The following is a 20,544-nucleotide window of genomic DNA, read 5'->3' on the forward strand; positions in this document are numbered from 1 at the left end:
ACCATATTAACAAAATGAAGGGGGGGAAATATTAACTTGATTGAAGGATAAAAAGTATTGGACATTCTACTCTAATCAAGAGTAGAACCCAGGGATTCATCACTTACATATAACAACTAGTGCTCATCCCAACAAGTGCCCTCCTTAATGCCTCCTTATATGCCATTATCCATATAGCCCATCCCCCATCCAATACCCCTCCAGCAACCCTGAGTTCTCAATTTAAGGGTCTCTTATGTTTGCCTCCTTCTCTGTTTTTTCCTTCCCTTCTCGTATGTTCATCTGTTTTGTTTCTTAAATTCCACATATGAGTGAAATCATATGGTATTTCTCTTTCTCTGGCTTACTTCACTTAGCAAAATACACTCTCCTTCCATCCACATTGTTGCAAATGGCAAGATTTCATTCTTTTTGATTGCCAAGTAATATTCCATTGTGCATATACATGTCTATATATAAATGTGTGTACACATATATATGTGTACACATATTTACATGTGTGTACCTGTGTACATGTATATGTGTGTATATTATATACGTATATACCACATCATCTTTATCCATTCATCAGTCGATGGACATTTGGGCTCTTTGCATAATTTGGCTATTCTTGATAGCGCTGCTATAAACAGTGGAGTGTATTTTCCCCTTCAAATCAGCATTTTGAATCCTTCAGATAAATACCTAGTAGCACAGCTGCTGGGTTGTAGGGTAGTTCTATTTTTAATTCTTTGACGAACCACCATCTGTTTTCCATAGTGGCTGCACCAGCTTGCATTCCCACCAACAGTGCAAAAGGGCTCCCCTTTCTCCACATCCTTGCCAACATCTGTTGTTTCCTGAGTTAATTTTAGCCATTCTGACAGGTATAAGGTGGTATCTCATGTCATAATCTCCAAGTCAGGGGCATAAATATTTACAATTGTTAGATCTTATTGATGGATATACCCCTTCATTATGATATAATGCCCTTCATCATCTCTTGTTACAGGCTTTGTTTTAAAATCTAGTTTGTCTATGGGGCGCCTGGGTGGCGCAGTCGGTTAAGCGTCCGACTTCAACCAGGTCACGATCTCGCAGTCCGTGAGTTCGAGCCCCGCGTCAGGCTCTGGGCTGATGGCTCGGAGCCTGGAGCCTGTTTCCGATTCTGTGTCTCCCTCTCTCTCTGCCCCTCCCCCGTTCATGCTCTGTCTCTCTCTGTCTCAAAAATAAATAAATAAAAAAAACGTTGAAAAAAAAAATTAAAAAAAAAATAAATAAATAAAATCTAGTTTGTCTGATATAAGCATGGCTACTCTGGCTTTCTTTTGACATCCATTAGCATGATAGATGGTTCACCATCTCCTACCTTTCAATCTACAAGTGTCTTTAGGTCTAAAATGAGTCTCTTATAGGCAGCATATAGATCGATCTTATTTTTTTTTATCCATTCTGATACCCTCTGTCTTTTGATAGGAGCATTTAGTCCACTTACATTCAGAGTGATTATTGAAGATAAGAATTTAGTGCCATTGTGTTACCTGTAGAGTTGGTCTTGCTGGTGAACGTCTCTGGTCCTTTGTAGTCTTTGTTGCTTTGGACTTTTTTTCACTACGCAAACTGTCCTCCTTAAAATTTCTTTCAGGACTGGGGCTCCTGGGTGGCTCAGTCAAACATCCGACTCGTGATTTTGGCTCAGGTCACGATCTCAGAGTTCATGGGTTCGACCTCTGCATCAGGCTCTGCACTGACAGTGTGGAGCCTCCTTGGGATTCTGTCTCCTTCTCTCTCTCTGCCTCTCCATCACTCACATACTCTCCGCCGAAGTAAAAAACTTAAAAAAAATTTCTTGCAGGGCTAGTTTAGTGGTCACGAATTCCTTTAGTTTCTGTTTGTCTGGGAAACACTATCTCGCCTTCTATTCTGAATGACAGCCTTGATGGATAAAGAATTCTTGGCTGCATATTTTTCCCATTCAGCACGTTGAATATTTCCTGCCACTCCCTTCTGGCCTGCCAAGTTTCAGTGGACAGGTCTGCTGCTAACCTTATGTGTGTGTACCCCTAGGTTAAGAATTTTTTTTGTCCCTGGCTGCTTTCAGAATCCTCTTTGTATTTTGAAAGTTTTACTATGATATGTCAGGGTGTTGACCTGTTTTTGTTGATTTTGATGGGAGTTCTCTGTGCTTCCTGGATTTGGATGTCTGTTTCTTTCCCCAGATTAGGGAAGTTCTCAGCTATAATCTGTTCAAATAAACCTTCTGCCTCTTTTTCCCCCGCTCTTCTTTTGGGACTCCTAGGATATGGATATTGTCTCATTTTATAGAATCATTAAATTCTCTAAGTCTCCCCTCATGATCTAATAGTTTCCTTTCCCTCTTCTTTTCAACTTTGTTATTTTCTATAATTTTATCTTCTGTATCACCTCTTCTCTCCTCTCCAGTCCTCATTGTGACTGTATCTAGTCGGTTTTGCATCTCAGTTATAGCATTTTTTTTTATTTTTTTTAACGTTTATTTATTTTTGAGACAGAGAGGGACAGAGCATGAACAGGGGAGGGTTAGAGAGAGGGAGACACAGAATCTGAAACAGGCTCCAGGCTCTGAACTGTCAGCACAGAGCCCAACGCGGGGCTCGAACTCACGGACCACGAGATCGTGACCTGAGCCAAAGTCGGCCGCTTAACTGACTGAGCCACCCAGGCACCCCTAGTTATAGCATTTTTTAATCCAGCCTGACTAGTTTCCAGGTCTTTAATCTCTATAGCAAGGCTTTCTCTGGTGTTTTCTATGCTTTTTTCAAGCCCAGCTAGTAGTCTTATGACTGTTACTCTAAATTCTTGTTCAGATATATTACTTACATCTATTTTGAGCAAGTCCCTGGCTGTGATTTCTTCTTGACCTTTCTTTTGGGGAGAATTCCTTGCTGTGTTTCCTGTACCTGAGAGGAATGCTGTATTAAAAAGGAGTCACAAACTGTCCAGGGTCTGGCACTTCAGGAAGTGTTTCTGGTGTATGCTGTGTGCACTCTGCTATTGCATTTTGGCTGCTCTTTCCCACTGGTCCATCCTCTGCAGAGTTCTTCCTTGTTTGCAATGGGGAGTGTTCAGGTGTTTTACTAGGTGTGCTTTGATTTGTTTGTTAAAATAAGCCTGGAAAAAAAGGAGGAAAAACTCTGATCCCAAAAAAAGAGAAAAGGATGGTAACAAAAAACAGAATCAAAAAACTTGAAGGCTAATTCCAAAGAAACAGAATAAAGAAGACTGATCCCCTCCAAAAAGAGAAAAGGAAATGAGAAAGACAACAAACTATGAGCCTGATTTCAGACTAAAAAAGAAAAAAAAGTCAACCCAGTCCTATTTCCACCAGAAATGCAGGTGTCGTTTTGAAGCACTTGATTCTCAGTATACTTGGTGCGTGCAGGGTTCTGGCTGTGCTGGTGTTCTAGAAAAGAGGCCTGCTGTGTTGGCTCAGAGTCAGCCTTGCCCCAGTAAATAAGCAGTTGCCAGGCATGGGGAGGGCGGGGAGGGTTTGGTGTAAACGAGTCGGGCTTCTGCATTGCTCTCTGAAGTCCCCCCATGTTGGTGTTGGGAGGAAATAGCACCACCCCAATCTCTCATTCCTAGACCTCACCCCGCTGCTGTTCGGCAGCCCTCACAGACTAACAAGGGCAGGCAGCTCACCCTGTGCCACAAGTCTGCGTTTTTTCTGTGGCATGCAGCTGGATTTTCAAAACTTGAAGTCTTAAAGGATGCACCCCCTTCTCTGACGCAGAGCCTCTTCACACTGTGTCTGAAGTCCTTTGTCCCTGAGCAACAGTCCCACACCTGCACAGTGTGCACGGTCTATGGGGTAGTAGCACTAAAAGCTGCAAAGTTTATATTTCCTCTGTGTGTGCCTATCCTCTGCTGATGAAAGGCTTTTTGCTGGTGCCTACAGGGTCTTTTGTCCTTGGGGAGGAAATAGACCCTCTTACAAAAGTACTCCAAGAAGGGGAGCGTTCTCTCCCAGTGCACCCCGGAGATCTCTACACCCCACCAGTGCACTCCAGGGCCACCAGTCCCTCCTCCCCAGGAGCACATGCCACAGCTCCACTCCCGAGAAAGTCAAAGTCACATACTTCCAAAACATCAGAGTTTGAGCTCCAAATGCTCATTGCAAAAACCCCTGCAACACTCATTACTCCTTGCTCCCCAGTCCATGATCCAGAGAGGTTTTCCACTTGTGCAAACCCAGTGCTGCACTCTTTCAGTCCGTCTCCTCTTCTCTCCCTTTTGTCTCTCCGTGAAAGTGTTCCCTCCCCTCCACAGCACTGCTGATTTTCTCTCCCCCAGTTCACTTCCATGCACCTTGCACCTTCCATGTTCTCTCCCTCCAACCATGGAGCTCCTTCTCCCAGTCCACAGATCAATCTCCTGGATCTTCCAAGTGATCTTACCTCAATACAACTGTGTTTGAGGAACTAGAAAAGCCCAGGGTCCCCCTGCTTCTCTGCCATGTTAACGAACTCCTCCTCCTCAAACATCTTTTTTTTAAAGGAACTCAGAAAACTAGGAATAGAAGGTAACTTTCTAAACATAGCAAAGGGCATACATGAAATACTCATAACTAACATCAAACTGAAGGCAAAAGACTGAAAGCCTTCTCACTAAGATCAAGAACAAGACAAGGATGCCTGCTTTCACCACTGCTATTCAATATTGTGCTAGAAATTCTAGCCAGAGCCATTAGGTAAGAAAAAGAAATAAATGACTTCCAAATTGGAAAGGACAGATTATATATATCTCTACTCAGCAATGAAATAATCCTATAGATAGAAAATCCCAAAGAATCTAAAAGAAAGTTATAGAGCTAATAAAAAATTCAGCAAAGTTGCAAGTTACAGGATCAACACACAAATATCAGTTGTGTTCATCAACAGTGAACAATCTGAAAGGATATTAAGAAAGTAATTTCACACTATTGTAAGCATCCTTTTAAAAGACTAAATATGTAAAATTTTAACCAAAGCTGTGAAAAATGTGTACACTAAAAATTACAAAACACTGGTGAAATAAAAAAAAATGGCATAAATAGATGGAAAGTTATCTCATGCTCATGGATTAGAGAACTTAATATTAAGATATCACTACTACCCACAGCTATCTATTGATTCAGTGCAATCCCTACCAAGATTATAATAGCACTTTTTAGAGCTATTGTAGTAGGTGTGATCCTAGTGTGGTTTTCATTTGCATCCAAGGGGCCCTGAATAACAACAACAAAAAATAAAATCCTGAAAGACAAGTACAATTTGGTAGGATTCTCACTTCCCAATTCCAAAACTTATTGCAAGGTTAGAGTAATCAACACACTGTGATACTGGCATAAGGACATAGAGATCAATGGAACAGAAAATCTAGAAATAAACCCTTTTGTCTGTGACCAGTTGGCTCTTGACAAGGGTGCGAAACTAAGTCCATTAAATGGGGAAAGAGTAGCTTCTGCAGTGAATAGTGCTAAGACAACTAGATTTCCCTATGCAAAAGAATAAAACTGGACCTCTGCCTCATATAATATACAAAAAAAAATAACTCAAAAGGGATCAAGAGCCTAAATATAAGAGCTAAAACCTTAGAGCTCTTAAAGAAAATATAGGGGTAAATCTTCATGACTATTGAATTCTTACATATGATACCAACAGCATGAACACTATAATAAAATTAATTGAACTTCATTAAAATTAAAAATATTGTGCATCAAAGGATTATCAAGAAGGTACACAGGCAACCTAAATAGAAAATATTTGCACATCTTTTACCTCATAAGGTCTTAATACCCAGAATATATATAGAACTCAAGAAGACAACCCAGTTTAAAAAAGGGCAGCAGACTTGAATGGACATTTCTCCAAAGATGTACAAATAATCTGTAACTACATTAAAAGATGCTCAACATCATTAGTCACTAAGAGAATGAATGCAAATGAAAACCACAATGAGATCACACATACTAGACTAGCTATGATAAAAAAAATTTAACACAAAATTATAAGTGTTGAGAAGGATATAGAGAGATAAGAATCCTCATAAATTGCTAGTAGGGATGTAAAATGAAGCATCCCACTGTGAAAACACTTTGGAGTTTCCTCAAAAAGCTAAATACAGAATTACCATGACTTCAATTCCTGGATATATACCCAAAATAAATGAAAGAAGGGATTTGAACAGATATTTGTATCTCAGTGCTTACTATTTATGATAGCCAAAACATGGAAGTAACCCAGTATCTATAAACAAATTAATGGATAAACAAAATGTGGTATATACATAAAAGGGAATATTATTTAGCCATGAAAAGAAATGAAGTTATGATACATGCTGCAATATCAGTGAACCTTGAAAACATGCTGGATGAAAGAACCAGATACAGAACATGAATATTCTATGATCTGATTCATATGAGATATTTAGGGTTGGCAAATTCATAGAGACAAAAAGCAGAATAGAGGTTAGTAGGGATTGAGAAGAATAGGAAATTGGGAGATTATTCCTCAGTGACTACAAAGGATTCCCTTTGTGATCATGGTTGAACAATTTTGTGAATGTAATTAATGCTATTGAGTTGTATAGTAAAAAATGGTTAAAATGGAAAATTTTATGTTCTATATATTTTTTACCACAATAAAAAATATTTTTAAAAAGGAATCATGGTATTCATTTTTACCTGGTTAACAGAAACAAAAACTTAAATATTTTTATGATTTGGTTTGGTAACATTATAAACTGTAGTTGACCCTTGAACATTTGAAAATGCAGTTGAAAATGTGTGTTTAACTTTTGACTCCTCCAGACTACTAATAACCTGTTGACTAGAAGCCTTGATGATAACATGAACAATCTATTAACACATATTTTGTATATGTATTCTATCTTGTATTCATACTGTAAAGTAAGCAAGAGAAAATCATAAGGAAAAGAAAATACATTTACATTATGCTACACAAAGTAAGTTAGAGAAAGATATCATATGATTTCACTCATATGTGGAATTTGAGAAACTTAACAGATGAACATAAGGGAAGGAAAAGATAAAAACAGAGAGGGAGGCAAACCATAAGTGGCTCTTAAATACAGAGAATAAAATGAGGGTTGATCGGGGTGGAGGGGTGGGTTAAATGGGTGACAGGCATTAAGGAGGGCACTCTTCAGATGAGCACTGCATGTCATATGTAAGAGATGAATCACTGGTTCTACTCAAGAAGCCAAGACGACACTGTATGTTAACTAACTTGAGAATTAAAAAAATATTTTAAAAAATACATGCCTATATGTATAGTTACTGGAAAAAAATCCACTTGGAAGTGGCCCTACACAGCTCACATCCATGTATATGATCAACTATATACAGGATCAACTGTATACTGAAAATCAAACCAGTGTTACAGAATTATAAGTAATCCACAATGTACTTTAACTTATTCAATAGAAAATAATTGATTCTGCAGGATTTATACGTTTGACTCTGGTATCCTAAAAAAATATAGGAGATAAAGATGACATTTGAAACCCATTGTGTATTAGCTTTTCAAGTATATTAACAGAGTAACTCTATACCTACTTTGACTATAAAAATATCACTCCACCTCTGCTAAGGCCTATTTATATCAATCAATTTGACACTACAAACGTCTTATGTAATAGGATAATACAGAGCAGTAAAATACCATGCTTCAACTTTTTGTCTGTCCCATCACACATGAAGGATAGCACACATATCTTTTTTTTAAAGCATCTAACTACATGTAAGCTGTAGGATGGGTAAGATGTAAGATGGGTAAAGCTGGAAGGTATCTTATTGTCCTCATTCTTCAACTCCAGAAACTCAGTAAGAAAGGTGAAGTAACTTGCTCAGGATCACATAGCTGTTAACTAGCAGAACTGGGACTCAAGCTGTCCCCAAATGAAAGAGAAAGAACTAGGTTCAAATCTTAATATAAATTACTTTACCTCCATAAACCTTAATTTCCTTATTTGTAAAGTGTTGATGAATTCAGTGCTTACTGCAGTGAAGTAAGAACCAATAAGTCAGCATGAACTCTGAGCATGCAGTGTGTCCATCTTGCTTACCGATTTATCTGAGGGCTTAACCCAATGCTTGGCATATGACAGATGATTTTTTTTCCTTTTAAAATACTGCTCTGAGTAATAGTAATTCATGATGGCCGCACTTTTGGTTTCATGGAGGAAAGCTTTATTAATTACAAGGGAAAGGGAATAAAAGGAATTAAACAATTATAGTAAACCTAAGAGGGAGAGAAGAACAAAGAAGGCTTTGTCTAATACATCAAATCAAGTACTCACAGCATCCAGCCTTCTGGCTGCAGAAGCCCCGTGGTGAACAGCCAGGTTGGAGTCCCCACTGAGGGTGCTTGGCAGACTGGCCTCCCCTCAGGTGAGACTTCCAACCAACTATTCCTCCAGGGCATTATATATATACTACCTATGTATGATTTGTGATTAGTCATTAAGTTTGCCTAACTGCAGTCCTGAGGGAGCTGGATTTTTTTTTTTTTTAATGTCTCTCTGTTTCTCTTACGTATCTCACAGTCTTAGGAGCCTGGGCATGTGCACATTTCTCTTCCCTCCCTGATGCATCCCACGGGGCCAGCCTGGTCTGGCTCAAGGAGGTGATGACAAGTTAATCCCTCTTGATATCAGGAACAGAAGGGCCAGTTCTGATCCCAAGGCCAGATACAGAGTACAAACCAACCAAGTGCCCCCTGATTGTCTATGTGCAGCTCTGGGCAGAAATACATGACAAGTCACACAAACAACTTCTGTGCAGAACACATACTAATTTCAAAGCTCTCTGAAGTAACCTTTAAAGGATATTTTTTCTTAAGAACTACAAAATGTATCTCAAATACATTCCTAATAATATTCCATTCCAGCTAAAAATATATTTGGGAGTCTTGATTTGAGCCATTCTCAAAAAAATAGGCTAATTATTCATTCTATTTTCTGATGTGTTTCCTTATATACAGGCACTCACTCATCCATCCATTCAACAAACATATTTAGTGCCCAGTATAAGCACTGTGAAAGTTGCTGAAAATTGAAAAAGATGTATGAGATAATTGTTCACAGTCTTTATGTCTCTGAAAGAATCTTCAAAATAATGGAACCTACTTTATGGTCTTTGATGTTGAATGTAAATTTGAAACTTATTTGGGGGGAGGCAGGAAGTGATAGCCTTTATCTTCTAGGACATGGGAGAAATCCTTCTGGGGTAAAACTGTTTTTATAAAGTAGAGTTTATAAAGTGGCAGAAGTACCTGTTTGAGATTCAGAAATCCTGGTTCTTCTTTATACACTTGCTCAACCTGATTGTGACTTGCAGATTTTCTTCACAGTCCTTTCTCACTCTTTATTTTAAACAGTTTGACATTTCTCCAAGGGGACTTTTCCATGTGTAGGAAAAAAAAAAGAAAAGAAGTCAGATTCAACTCTTGTGATTATTACCCTTTTTCTCTTTTTGGTAGCTTTAAGGGTTACTCTGTGATTTTCAATTAGAATTGATAGTGATGTTGAAATATTTTCCCCTTGAGAACTCTGCTGGACATAATCTTAAGCTTTAGGACCTAGGACAGCTGAGCAGCCTCTGTCTGGTATATTGGTGGCTGCTGTGGAGGAGGAAAAAAGACTGATGCAGCCTCTCAAACTGATAAATGCTGCACCCCGAAGTGATGCACAGTATTTTGTTTGAGCAATCATTTTCATTGGTAATGTTTCACGGCCATGCCTAACTTCTAAGGGGCAGGGAAGTGCACAATAAACCACGTACTCAGAAGGAGACCAGATTATTTGTGAAGAGCCCTAAATGCACCACAGTTGTGCAAATTTTAGTCCAATACATTTGAAAACTGGGATAAAATGGAAAATGTCACATAAAAGTTCCAAAACCAACTCAAGAAAAACTTAGAAAACATGAACAGACCAGCAACTAATAAATTGATGCAACTAATAAAGAATTGGTATTTAAAAATTTACCCCTACACCTAAAAAGACAGTGGACCCAAATCATTTTACAGGCTATATTTACCAAACCATCAAGATTTTAATTTTATGCACATTGTTTCAGACAGTAAAAAGGGCACAAAATTGTCAATGTTGCGAACCCTTAAGGGTCTAAGATTTACCCTATTTGCAAGCTAACAGGTTAGTCTTCCAGTTTCATGGATGCCTGCAAAAAGCGTAAGATTTCTGGGTCAGAAACAAAGGATGGTCTATTACTCAGAGAAGTAGCCAAAACAGCAGAATTTGTGGTGGGCACCTGAGCCCTCTTTCTCACAGAGCATATAGGTAGGCCCAGGCGATAACTACACACAAAGTGGAGTGTGTTACATGGAGCTCCGAGCTTATAAAATTCAATTATTTTATAACACCATTAAATATGCTATATTCTAAGGCTACAAATCACACCTTCCCAGAGGGAGACATACTATCTGCCAAAACTGTTTGCTATAGGAATATCTTTCAAAAAATAGTACAGAACAAAGGCAGTTATTACTTCTGTTTGCAAGATATGCAAATACACAGAGACCCATGTAAAATTGTCACCTATTTGCCAACACATTTTATGAAGCCAATAAAATCATGGTAAACCAGACAAACATAACATAAAACATAAAATTATACACCAATCATCCTTACAAACATATGCATGAAAACTCCATATAAAATACATAAAGCTGAATTCATCAGTGTACAGAAACAAATATCATGAATATAAGGAATTTATCTAGGTATGAAAGGAAGGATGAAACATTAGAAAATCTATCACTTTATCACTTTAGTAGATTTTTTAAAATTATTCAACATTTAAAAAAATCTGTGTGAATTCATCACATTAACAGATTAAAGAAGAAAACCATATGAATATCTTGAAAGATACAGGAAAGCTATTTTGACTTGACTAAACGAGTATGTTTAATATTGGCACAAGAATCCAAATTTTCTGATTTCTTGATAAGAATGACTTTCCCTGCACTGTGCTTTTTTTTTTCCCCACTATAATATCGGGGTGGGAGGGAAGAGTTGAAGTTTATGTCTTTATTGTGTTTTTTTACTTTAAAAATAGCATAGTTAGAAGGTAGTAATATTATTAGATACTCTTTAAACCATGTCTAATACCAAACTAATCATTATTGGTTTATCATCAGTGGTAGGTTGTGGTTAAGTTCATGTAAAAGTGAATTCCTGGTGCAGAAGCCTCTCAGGCTATTAATCCCAATCCAAACTTTCTTGGAATAAAGTAGTTGTCTATATTACAACATTTACATTGAGTATTGTCAAAATGGTTTTAGGCGTACTATCTTCTAGGCTATGCATGTTAAATGAGGGCAAAAATTGGTTTGGGGGGCACCAAAAAATCCTAGATAATGCATTAGTTTGTGGCCCTCAAAATCTCAACTCCACCTGACAAAATGTATTCATTCCTATTTAATTTCTCTCATTAGGGAGAAATCAGATTTAAGTTAATTTAATTTATTGATTAGAATACTTAAATTTAAATTTAACTTATTTTTCCCCTTATGGAGGTGATAATTTAAAAACGAAGCTTGAGAAACATTTTTAAAAAGACTCATTGTTTTTTAAAACAGGAATTATGTCTTAAAATATCTTTAAACCCTCAGCCACTAACAGATAGTAAATACACACTCTATAAATATTGACTAGATCTCAGAGTTTCAGTATCTGATATTCTGACATTCTATTTAAAGTTAGCCACTGCCTTAAGAAAATCAACTCATACTTGAAGGAAATAGAAACCATTTTGTTCGAACCATCAGTGATTGAATCAGAAAAGATAGATGTAATATGAAGAACAAGCTCTAGCAACACAAGGTAGCTTCTTTCTCCTAAGAATAGTAGTAGCCAGAGTAATAATAATAATAACAACCTAACAAGAAGAAAAATATCTAACAGTCATTGAACCAGGCCTTCATAGTGGACCAGGCCTATGCTTTATGTATGTTAATTCACCTAATCCTCAAAATAGCCCAATGAATTAGGCCCTCTCATTATGATCATTTTACAGTGGAATCAGTAATTAATCACTGGTTAGTATAATGGCAACTTTTCTAATGTCATAATGTACCTAATACTTACCAAGTAACAATATCTATAATGTGATCTTCTTTTCGTCAGATTTTGATTGAGAAAATTGCAATCATCTCATCTAATTTATAGCTTTGGAAATTCCAAAATTGTTATAAAGACCTACTCACTAACTCTCCACTTAAAAAAATTTAAGAAATTAATATTAAACAAGAAATGATCATTATCCACCATACCTAAAGAACTTACTGCCCTGAGCCATCTTGGGTCAACATCACCTTCTGGTATTCAAAGCTGGAAATTAGCACAAATGAGGCTACCTGAAGAATGAAAGGGGAACTATTAGTAGTTATCTCCTGACAACAAGGGTAAACAGAGACTGTCCTGGAGAATAGCATAGATGATCTCTCTACTCATCTTTCATGCCATGTCTACTCTTAGCTCTACTTTTTTCTGTAGCTATTCCATTAATACCATTATTCCTTTTACCCAAACAAGTGAAACTTGAATCTGAAACATCTAAGGTTTATAAATAATCCTTTAGGTCAGAAAAATCACTTATTTTTTACATATAATAATAATTTCCATTAACAATGTTACCTGTTCTCCAGCCTCTGTGAAGAAGTTTTTGAAAACGTATATAAACTACTTTAGGAATATTTGGGTTATGTGTTAGGATAATTTTTGAATGTGAGAAAAACTCTTCCCACTTCCCCTATATCCTATACCAACATGTTATGATGGTATGTAATGTTAACTGAGGAAAACTGCAAGTCTGGTAACACAGAAAGATTGATCTCATTAGTTTGTTTTCTATGTGTTACAATATGTTGAAAATTGCATATGCCCAGTTAAATGGATTTACAGTATATTAAATAGTTTCAGATAAACTACTAGCACAAAGTAGACAAGAGCCTTAATTAAAAAGAATTCTATTAAGGGGTACCTAGGTGGCTCAATCGATTGGATGTCCAACTTCGGCTCAGGTCATGATCTCGCAGTTTGTGGGTTCGAGCACTGTGTCAAGTTCTGTGCTGACCGCTTAGAGCCTGATGCCTGCTTTGGATTCTGTCTCTCTCTCTCTGCTCCTCCCCTGCTCATATGCTCACTCTCTCTCTCTCTCAAAAATAAATAAATATTAAAAAATTCTATTAAGAAATCAGATTAGAGATAATACTAATAAGGCAAACAAAAAAAGTAGAGGGGATGACACATCATCCTAGTGTAAACATTTTTTTGGCTATAAAAATTAATTATAATATAAAATATTATAGGAAGTTAGCCAAAAAACATAATTATTAAAAATATATTTGAACTATGGCCCTCTAATTTATTCTAAAATATCATTTCACGTTTATCTCATCCTTTAAAATTTTATGTTTATAATCCACATAATACAAGTAAATATAATTTATAAATCAACACTGAAAATATTAAAAGTGACTGGAAAAGACACAACTAAATAGAAGGCTATTCCATGTTCATTGATTAGAAAACTTAATATTAAGAAGTCCATGCTACTCAAAGCAATATAAAGATTCAACACAATCCCTATCAAAATACCAAGGGCATTTTCACAGAAATAGAAAAAAACAATCCTAAAGTTCTTATGGAACTGTTAAAGAATCCCAAATAGTCAAAGCAATCTTGAGAAAGAAAATTCCTGATTTCAAATTTTATCGCAAAGCTATAGTAATCAAAACAGTGTGGTACTGGCATAAAAATAGACACCTATACCACCAGCTAACTTTCAGTAAGGGTGCCAGGGATACACAATGAGGAAACAATAGTCTCTTTAATAAATGTTGCTGGGAAAACTGGATTGCCACATGCAAAAGAATGAAACTGGACCCCCATCTTGTACCATACACAAAAATCTACTCAAAAAAGTTAAATAGATCTGGAACCATAAAAGTCTGCAAGAAAACATTGAGGCTAAGTTCCCTGACATGAGCTGTGGCAATGATTTTTGGTTATAACCACAAAACTCAGGGAAAAAAAATGAAAAATAAACAAGTGGGACTACCTCAAACTAAAAAGTTTTTCCATAGCAAAAGAAACAACAAAATGAAAAGGCAACCACTATAGTGGGAGAAAATATTTGCAGATTATACATCTGAGAAGAGACACTGGAAATTCGCCAGTAGGCTTTTACGTGCCTTTATATGGAATATGTCTTACAACTTAAATATGTACAATTTTTATTTTAAAATGTAAAATAAAACCTATAAACAGTAATCTAGAATTGTCCATCATCCAAGAAATTTGACTTTAAATAACTGTACTAATACCCAAGTGAGTGTAACCTTGCCATCAGAATAAGCAGCCTGATCTAGAGCCTAATTTTTAACATTTCTTCCATTGTTAAGAATGGTGAACCACAATCTGCTTCAGGCTTGAGACTAAGAAAACCTTTATCACCAGAGTTACTAGAAATTACCAAAATAAGCTCTAAATAATTAGCATGCACATATTAAAAAGAAAAAGGACAACATTTCACAAGGAGATACAATAATTCTAAGATATATATTTCATTTAGTCATAAAAGAACTATCACTTTTTTAAGGTGGGTACTGGCAGTTTATTTCCTTGGTTTTTCATTCCGCCTCAAAATATTAATGTTGTACCCTGGGAGATTAGAAATTTTGGATTTCTTTATTTGAGGCCCTCCCTTGAGGTCTATTGCATGTATCTCTCTGTAGATATAGATCTAGTCCTAAAATCCTTCCACATCTCCCCTGCCCTACCCTGTCCTTCTTTCAGATCTCTATAGGTACAGATCTACCCAAAGCTTCTGTAGACAGAGTGCAAGTGTCTATTACACTGCCTGAACATAGTGGGCTGTAATGTCTGAAACATGCCTGGCCAGGGTGGCCTCAGAACAAATGGGACTTTAGCTTTGTCTAGGGAGCCATGTAGAAGAATGGCTCCCTTAATAAACTAGGAAGAAGGCTGTGTCAGAGTGTTTGGAAGGTCTCTGTACCCTTGGGGACGGCACTTCTGTGTGTATTACACAGAGCTAGAAATGGGGCTGCAGCCACACTGGTGTCCACCACCAGCCACCCCAGAGGAATCTCAAGTCCAGGAGCCTGTACTGTCAATGGGTGGCCTGTGCCATACATATCTGTGAGCTTTCGGGGTCCCTGGCTTGGTTCCCTGGTGGAACTTTGCTGGATAGTGGGTTGTTGGTAGTTGCGTTTGAGGCTGAGGCCCCAGGGGCTTTGATCTACAAGGATATCCTCACCCAACTGTACAAACACCAGGCTGCCACAAAATGATCCTGTCACCCTCTCATCACCTTGACCTGAGAATTAGGAACCAGGATCCACCTGTCTACAAGACATTCTCCTGGCGCTCGTAGGGTGTTGCAGTCTTAGTGATGTTCAACCTCAGGCACTGCCTGGCAACTGCCTTCAATGGACGGACAAAAAAAATCCACAAAATAAACACATCACAATGCAAATGACCATTTGGCCTGATGAACTAAAATTGGGACTCAGCACTTGGACCATCTTGGGCGGTTTATGCTTTCCCAAAATGCTCTGCATTTAGGACCCCACCCCCGAAAGAAGGTCTAATGCACTCTGTGTCAAGTCCCCCTGCACACATATTTCCTTATGCTGTAAGGTAGCTCTCAAACAATGCCAGCTGAAAACTGAAATCGAAAAGCCACCAACTGCCTGGGAAAGATCCCATGGTGTTTCCATTAGATGGTCCCTTTATTTATACAGATGATGTTTTCTTTAGCTAAAGCCAGTGGTTTTTCTGGAACCGAAACACATAAGCACTGACAAACACACAGTCACATACAAACACGCTCACACCTACCATTATTAAATGCTAATTGACTGTATTTAATTCCTGGTATAATTAGTCCCTTTACCAAACACTTTTGTTTAGATCCAGTTGTCTTCTTATAGTGCAAATAGTTCACTTTCAGAGCCCTGGGAGGCAAAAGGATATAGTAGGGGATTTTTGGTCTGTTTGTATTTTTTTGTATGTTGGATGGTTGGTTAGTTTTATAATTTGCTAGCACTTGGAGTTCACTAAAATAACTGACTGGTTGCATTTTTCATCCAGTCTTCCTTTCAACCACTGATGTGACTTTAACCATATAAGGAGGTTATATTTTTAAAATACCTTTTAATGACATGTAAAATGGTACTTCCTGTTTCCGTTGTTTTCATTTATATGATTTTCTTTATGCACTCCCATGTTATTGGAATTGTCTTTTCCCTCTCCCATGTTCTTAAGCAGTGCTTTCATTTTAGAGCTCACGTCTCTCTTGACGTACCCTGCAAAGAGCAGTCAAGAGCATGAAAACCCAGCTAGAGCCAACCAATACACAAAGTAATTGAATCTAACAAAGAACCAACTATTTTCTATAAGTGAAAAGTAGGGAGGCCTCACTCACTCTCAGACTGGGAATAGAATCACGTCCACTGCACAAGTACCTGGTAGCATCTCGTTTTAGCCCAGACGTTCCACATTCACGTCTCCCATGTATTTTCTTCAAGGTTGTTGCTACATTATCACTTACTTTTGAGTTTTCCTTTTTATATACCAGTTTCCTTAAGTAGGCCCACGCTTCAAAATTTATAAAAATTAAAGCTAAATTTCTTCAAAGGCCTACTGTTTTGTCTGCGCAGTTTATTCACTGCTGAAATGAGACATTTTTCTCATAGAATTTTGCTCAAATAACAATGAACTTCTTACGGTAAAAGATAAAAGGTTAAGTTAGTGACCAGAAGTTACAGAGAGCACTTGTGAAAATAAAACCTGAACAAGTTTAAACTTAGAAAATGCTCTCATGTGAAAAAAAATTAAAAATCTGTGAGGATCAAAGGTAATCAAGTTATTAGATGGTGTAGATGAGAAATTGGGAGACCCGAAGTGATCAAATAACTTGCCCAAGAAAGTGACAGAACAAGGCTTGTCTCCTGATTCCATATCCCATACTCTGCTAATTTTACTGTTCCTGCCCTAAAAACCCTTAACTAGAAGAGACTTCTCCTAGTTCTTATCATTGGCGGGGGCCGGGCGGCAGGGGGGAGAATGTCAGGAATACAACCTACCACTCAGTGGAATCAAGATACCCTCTGTTCATGGTAGCTTCCTTTCTGAGCATTTGTCTGAATTCAGTGAGCGTTAAGATGTGTTCATACATCTTCTAGGTTTCCACAGACGTGCAGCCCCAGTTACAAGGAGGCAGTTCCCACATGGTGCACATAGAATGGATTATCTGCACTTTGAGGATGACAGCCGCGGATGGTGGTTTGACATGGATATGGTGATCATCTATATTTATTCAGTGAACTGGGTCATTGGATTCATTGTTTTTTGCTTTCTTTGCTATTTTTTCTTTCCATTTTAGGAATTTTCATACTTTACTACAGTTGAACAATCACAAATGATGTAGATAACAATTAAACATTTTTAAAATGAGATTTTATAATGTTGCATTGTATAAATTGGTGTTTATAGAAAGTCTGAGAACAACGGACTTATTTATTAATGTTCTTCATGTAACAAACTAAGGTTTATTCAGGAACTAGTCTGTCTAGCACTTAGCAGTGATGCACTATTGATTTCCTAGTTCCTCTTGGTTTAGGATTTATGGGCTCTAATTTTACAATACCAGTTTTATACTTAATTGTAAAGACTGAGGTTTCCCCTCCTTGTAAAAATACAAAACAAAATTATAATCTGGGTAGATAGTATCTTTATTGACAAAATATGTAGCCAATCACCACTTATTCTTAGGCAAATTATGTGCATTAAAGATAAGTTATATTTCCTGGGAACTAATCTAGCAGGGTATACTCAGTTTTGGTTTCCAATTATCTCTGCCTATTTCCCGTTCTGTTATCAGGAAAGCTGGCTGTTTTTTTACATAGACCTAATAATAGCTAGCATTAGTACAACATGTTTTATTATTATAAGAACAGAATAGTAAATGCAAAAAATCTGAGACTGATCCCCACCAATAGAAAGAGAAATATATTAACTCTCCGAATTGCAGGATTACTCATTTGAGGGTATAAAAAATGTACCAATTTTCAGTAGTCTAAAAGAGCAGTGCATGTCCAAAATGTATCTAATTTAGTAATTTAACGCAGAGATTGTCAAATATACTGTAAATGTGCAATAAAGAGTGGCTTTTAATTTTTTTTCATTGTTTAAGGTGATTTAATATCTGGAATAAGGAACTGTTGTTAATAGGCTTATGACATATACGAAGAAAACCTGGCATTTCTTTTTATTGTTACAGTATTGTACCATAAGCCTTGGAATTAGTTTTTCCCTTAATTAAAAAAAAAAAAAAAAAAAAAATCTGAACTATCCCAGTATAGAAAACAATTAGGGCAAGCATCTCAGTTTCAAAAATGAGAAAACTAAAGCACAAAGAAATAAGCTTCCTTATTTCAGTCATTCACGTGGTCTTTGTGTAGCCTATGAGAACACAGGAACCACTCAGCCAGCATTCCTACGCTATGTCATCACATTTCTGATCATGCAATACGCATATTTTACACAAGGTAAGTGAACCTGTCATGGCACTTAAAAAATAATATAACCATCCAAACTGTGGCTGACAAGGCTTCGAGAGTTCAGTCTAGGGAAAGTCCAAATTCGGCCTAATTACTACTGACTGTATTTGAGTAAAAACAGCTATCTGATGGTATGTGATGTTCTGGGAAATGGGATAGAATCATACAGTGAAAGAAAACAACAATGTACATAAGACATTATCAAATTTAGAAAGCAGTAAACTACATACAGTTTAGAACCATCAATTTTTTGCTCATGTATTAAAATATGTAAGTAAGTTATGCTGTAGCCTAGTGACATATAACTAGTATCTTGGTAAAAGATGTCGTTGACAAAGCTCAGTATTACCTTACAGAAATAAAAATCGGTATTTATAATCACTAATGTATTGCTCAAAGTGAAGGCAAATTAACAAAACACCTATGAGGGGGGCGGTATTTTAGTAAGTTTAAAATAAATTCCAGCCATTTCCCAAGCAACGCCTGGCTTACCATCCCTAGCAAATAAGCCTTCATTTCTCCTAAACTTAAAAGTTGATTCTAATTATATGTGAAGCAAAGTAGGTAGTGTAAAAGATACAGATTTATCAGAGGAACAGATTTGATTCCCAATATGTATTTATTCATTCGGTGATAATAAGTCTATAGATCTGTATCTACAAACTAAATACAAATAAAAATAACACCCTTAAAAATAATAAATACCCTTAAAGAAAAAAGAAACCATAATCTAGAGGAACACACTAAATGGACTGATTATATATGACTCTTATTAACTTGATCTGAGAATTACATCATTTGCCATATTAAAATTAAAAGTAAATTTAGAAAATTATAAATTGCTAATTTTACTTCAAGATATTTAAATTGTATGCAAATGGAGCTAAAAGCTGCCAAGTATTAAGTGCAGTGCTCCCTACAGCTACAGTTTATTCGAAGCCAGATAAAAGCTGAGATGAAAAGAAACCATTTTCTTCCAGTACCTATCACACAGTAGCCACCAACAGATGATTAATAAATTTATAAATAAATACATGTATGAGCTTTAGAGTGACAATAAATTTTATGTTCTTCTTGTTTGGTGTCTTTCACAGTATCAATCACACAGAAACTCATTTTCCAATAAAGAACAAAGGGAAAGAAGAAAAATCCTAAAACTAATCAAGTACAACATTTGCCCTAATTATTATTTAATAGGTTTAATTTTCTGAGTTATGTCTCTCAACAATTTCTATTTCTACTGAGCTCAATTACTGTGAAGGTTAATTTTCAATACTCTCACACATGCGTTTAAAAAAATGGCCAAACCTAAGTTACATTTTTTAATTCTTTCAGCAGGTAATTTATTGCTTGATTAAAAAAGAAAAATTCACACGCCAAGATCAGTTCATTTTATACTCATTAGAAGAGAGGGGAATCTAAATTAGACAAAATGTAAAAGGAACAGAATTTGTTATACAAAGACCCTATCACTTTGAATCACCAAATTCAAGAATAGAAAAAAAAAAAAAAAAAAAAAAACCTAGTATTTCTCAGTCTGCTATACTACTAATACCCACTCTAGTATTAAAAGCTAAATATAGCAACAAAGCCAGTATCACTTTCGTTTCTGCCTTAAAATCTTACTTCCAAGATACCTGGAATGGCATGACCAAAAAAAAAGCCAATTAATGAAATTATCACTTGAATGTCCTCTGTATGTTTAAACGAAAACAGAGGTTTTTTAAAACTTAATTTTTATCTGGATCATTTGTTAAGGAATGCCTTAGAAAAGAGAATACTTTGATTACATGCAATGACAATTAGTCTTTGACTCTTCATAGAATTCTGCAGTTGAAGGCAGAGGACATTGTCATACAGCACAGTATTCCTAAGATTCTGAATGTTTTATGCTCAACTTTCACTTTCTTGAAAA

General features: G+C 36.6%; 1 protein-coding gene across 2 annotated transcripts in view; it reads left to right on the plus strand.

Moving 5' to 3' along the window:
• RNF180 (ring finger protein 180) overlaps positions 1-18,248 on the plus strand; it is a 205,201-nt gene extending 186,953 nt beyond the window's left edge. For both annotated transcript variants that reach the window (XM_030321877.2, XM_030321869.1), the window contains exon 7: positions 17,253-18,248. In XM_030321877.2, the coding sequence (XP_030177737.1) occupies positions 17,253-17,452 (200 nt within the window). In that variant the 3' untranslated portion in view covers positions 17,453-18,248. The remainder of the gene's footprint in view (positions 1-17,252) is intronic.
• Positions 18,249-20,544: the final 2,296 nt, after the last annotated feature.

Source organism: Lynx canadensis, chromosome A1 (assembly GCF_007474595.2).
Source record: "Lynx canadensis isolate LIC74 chromosome A1, mLynCan4.pri.v2, whole genome shotgun sequence".
In the NCBI taxonomy this organism is placed as follows: Eukaryota; Metazoa; Chordata; class Mammalia; order Carnivora; family Felidae; genus Lynx; species Lynx canadensis.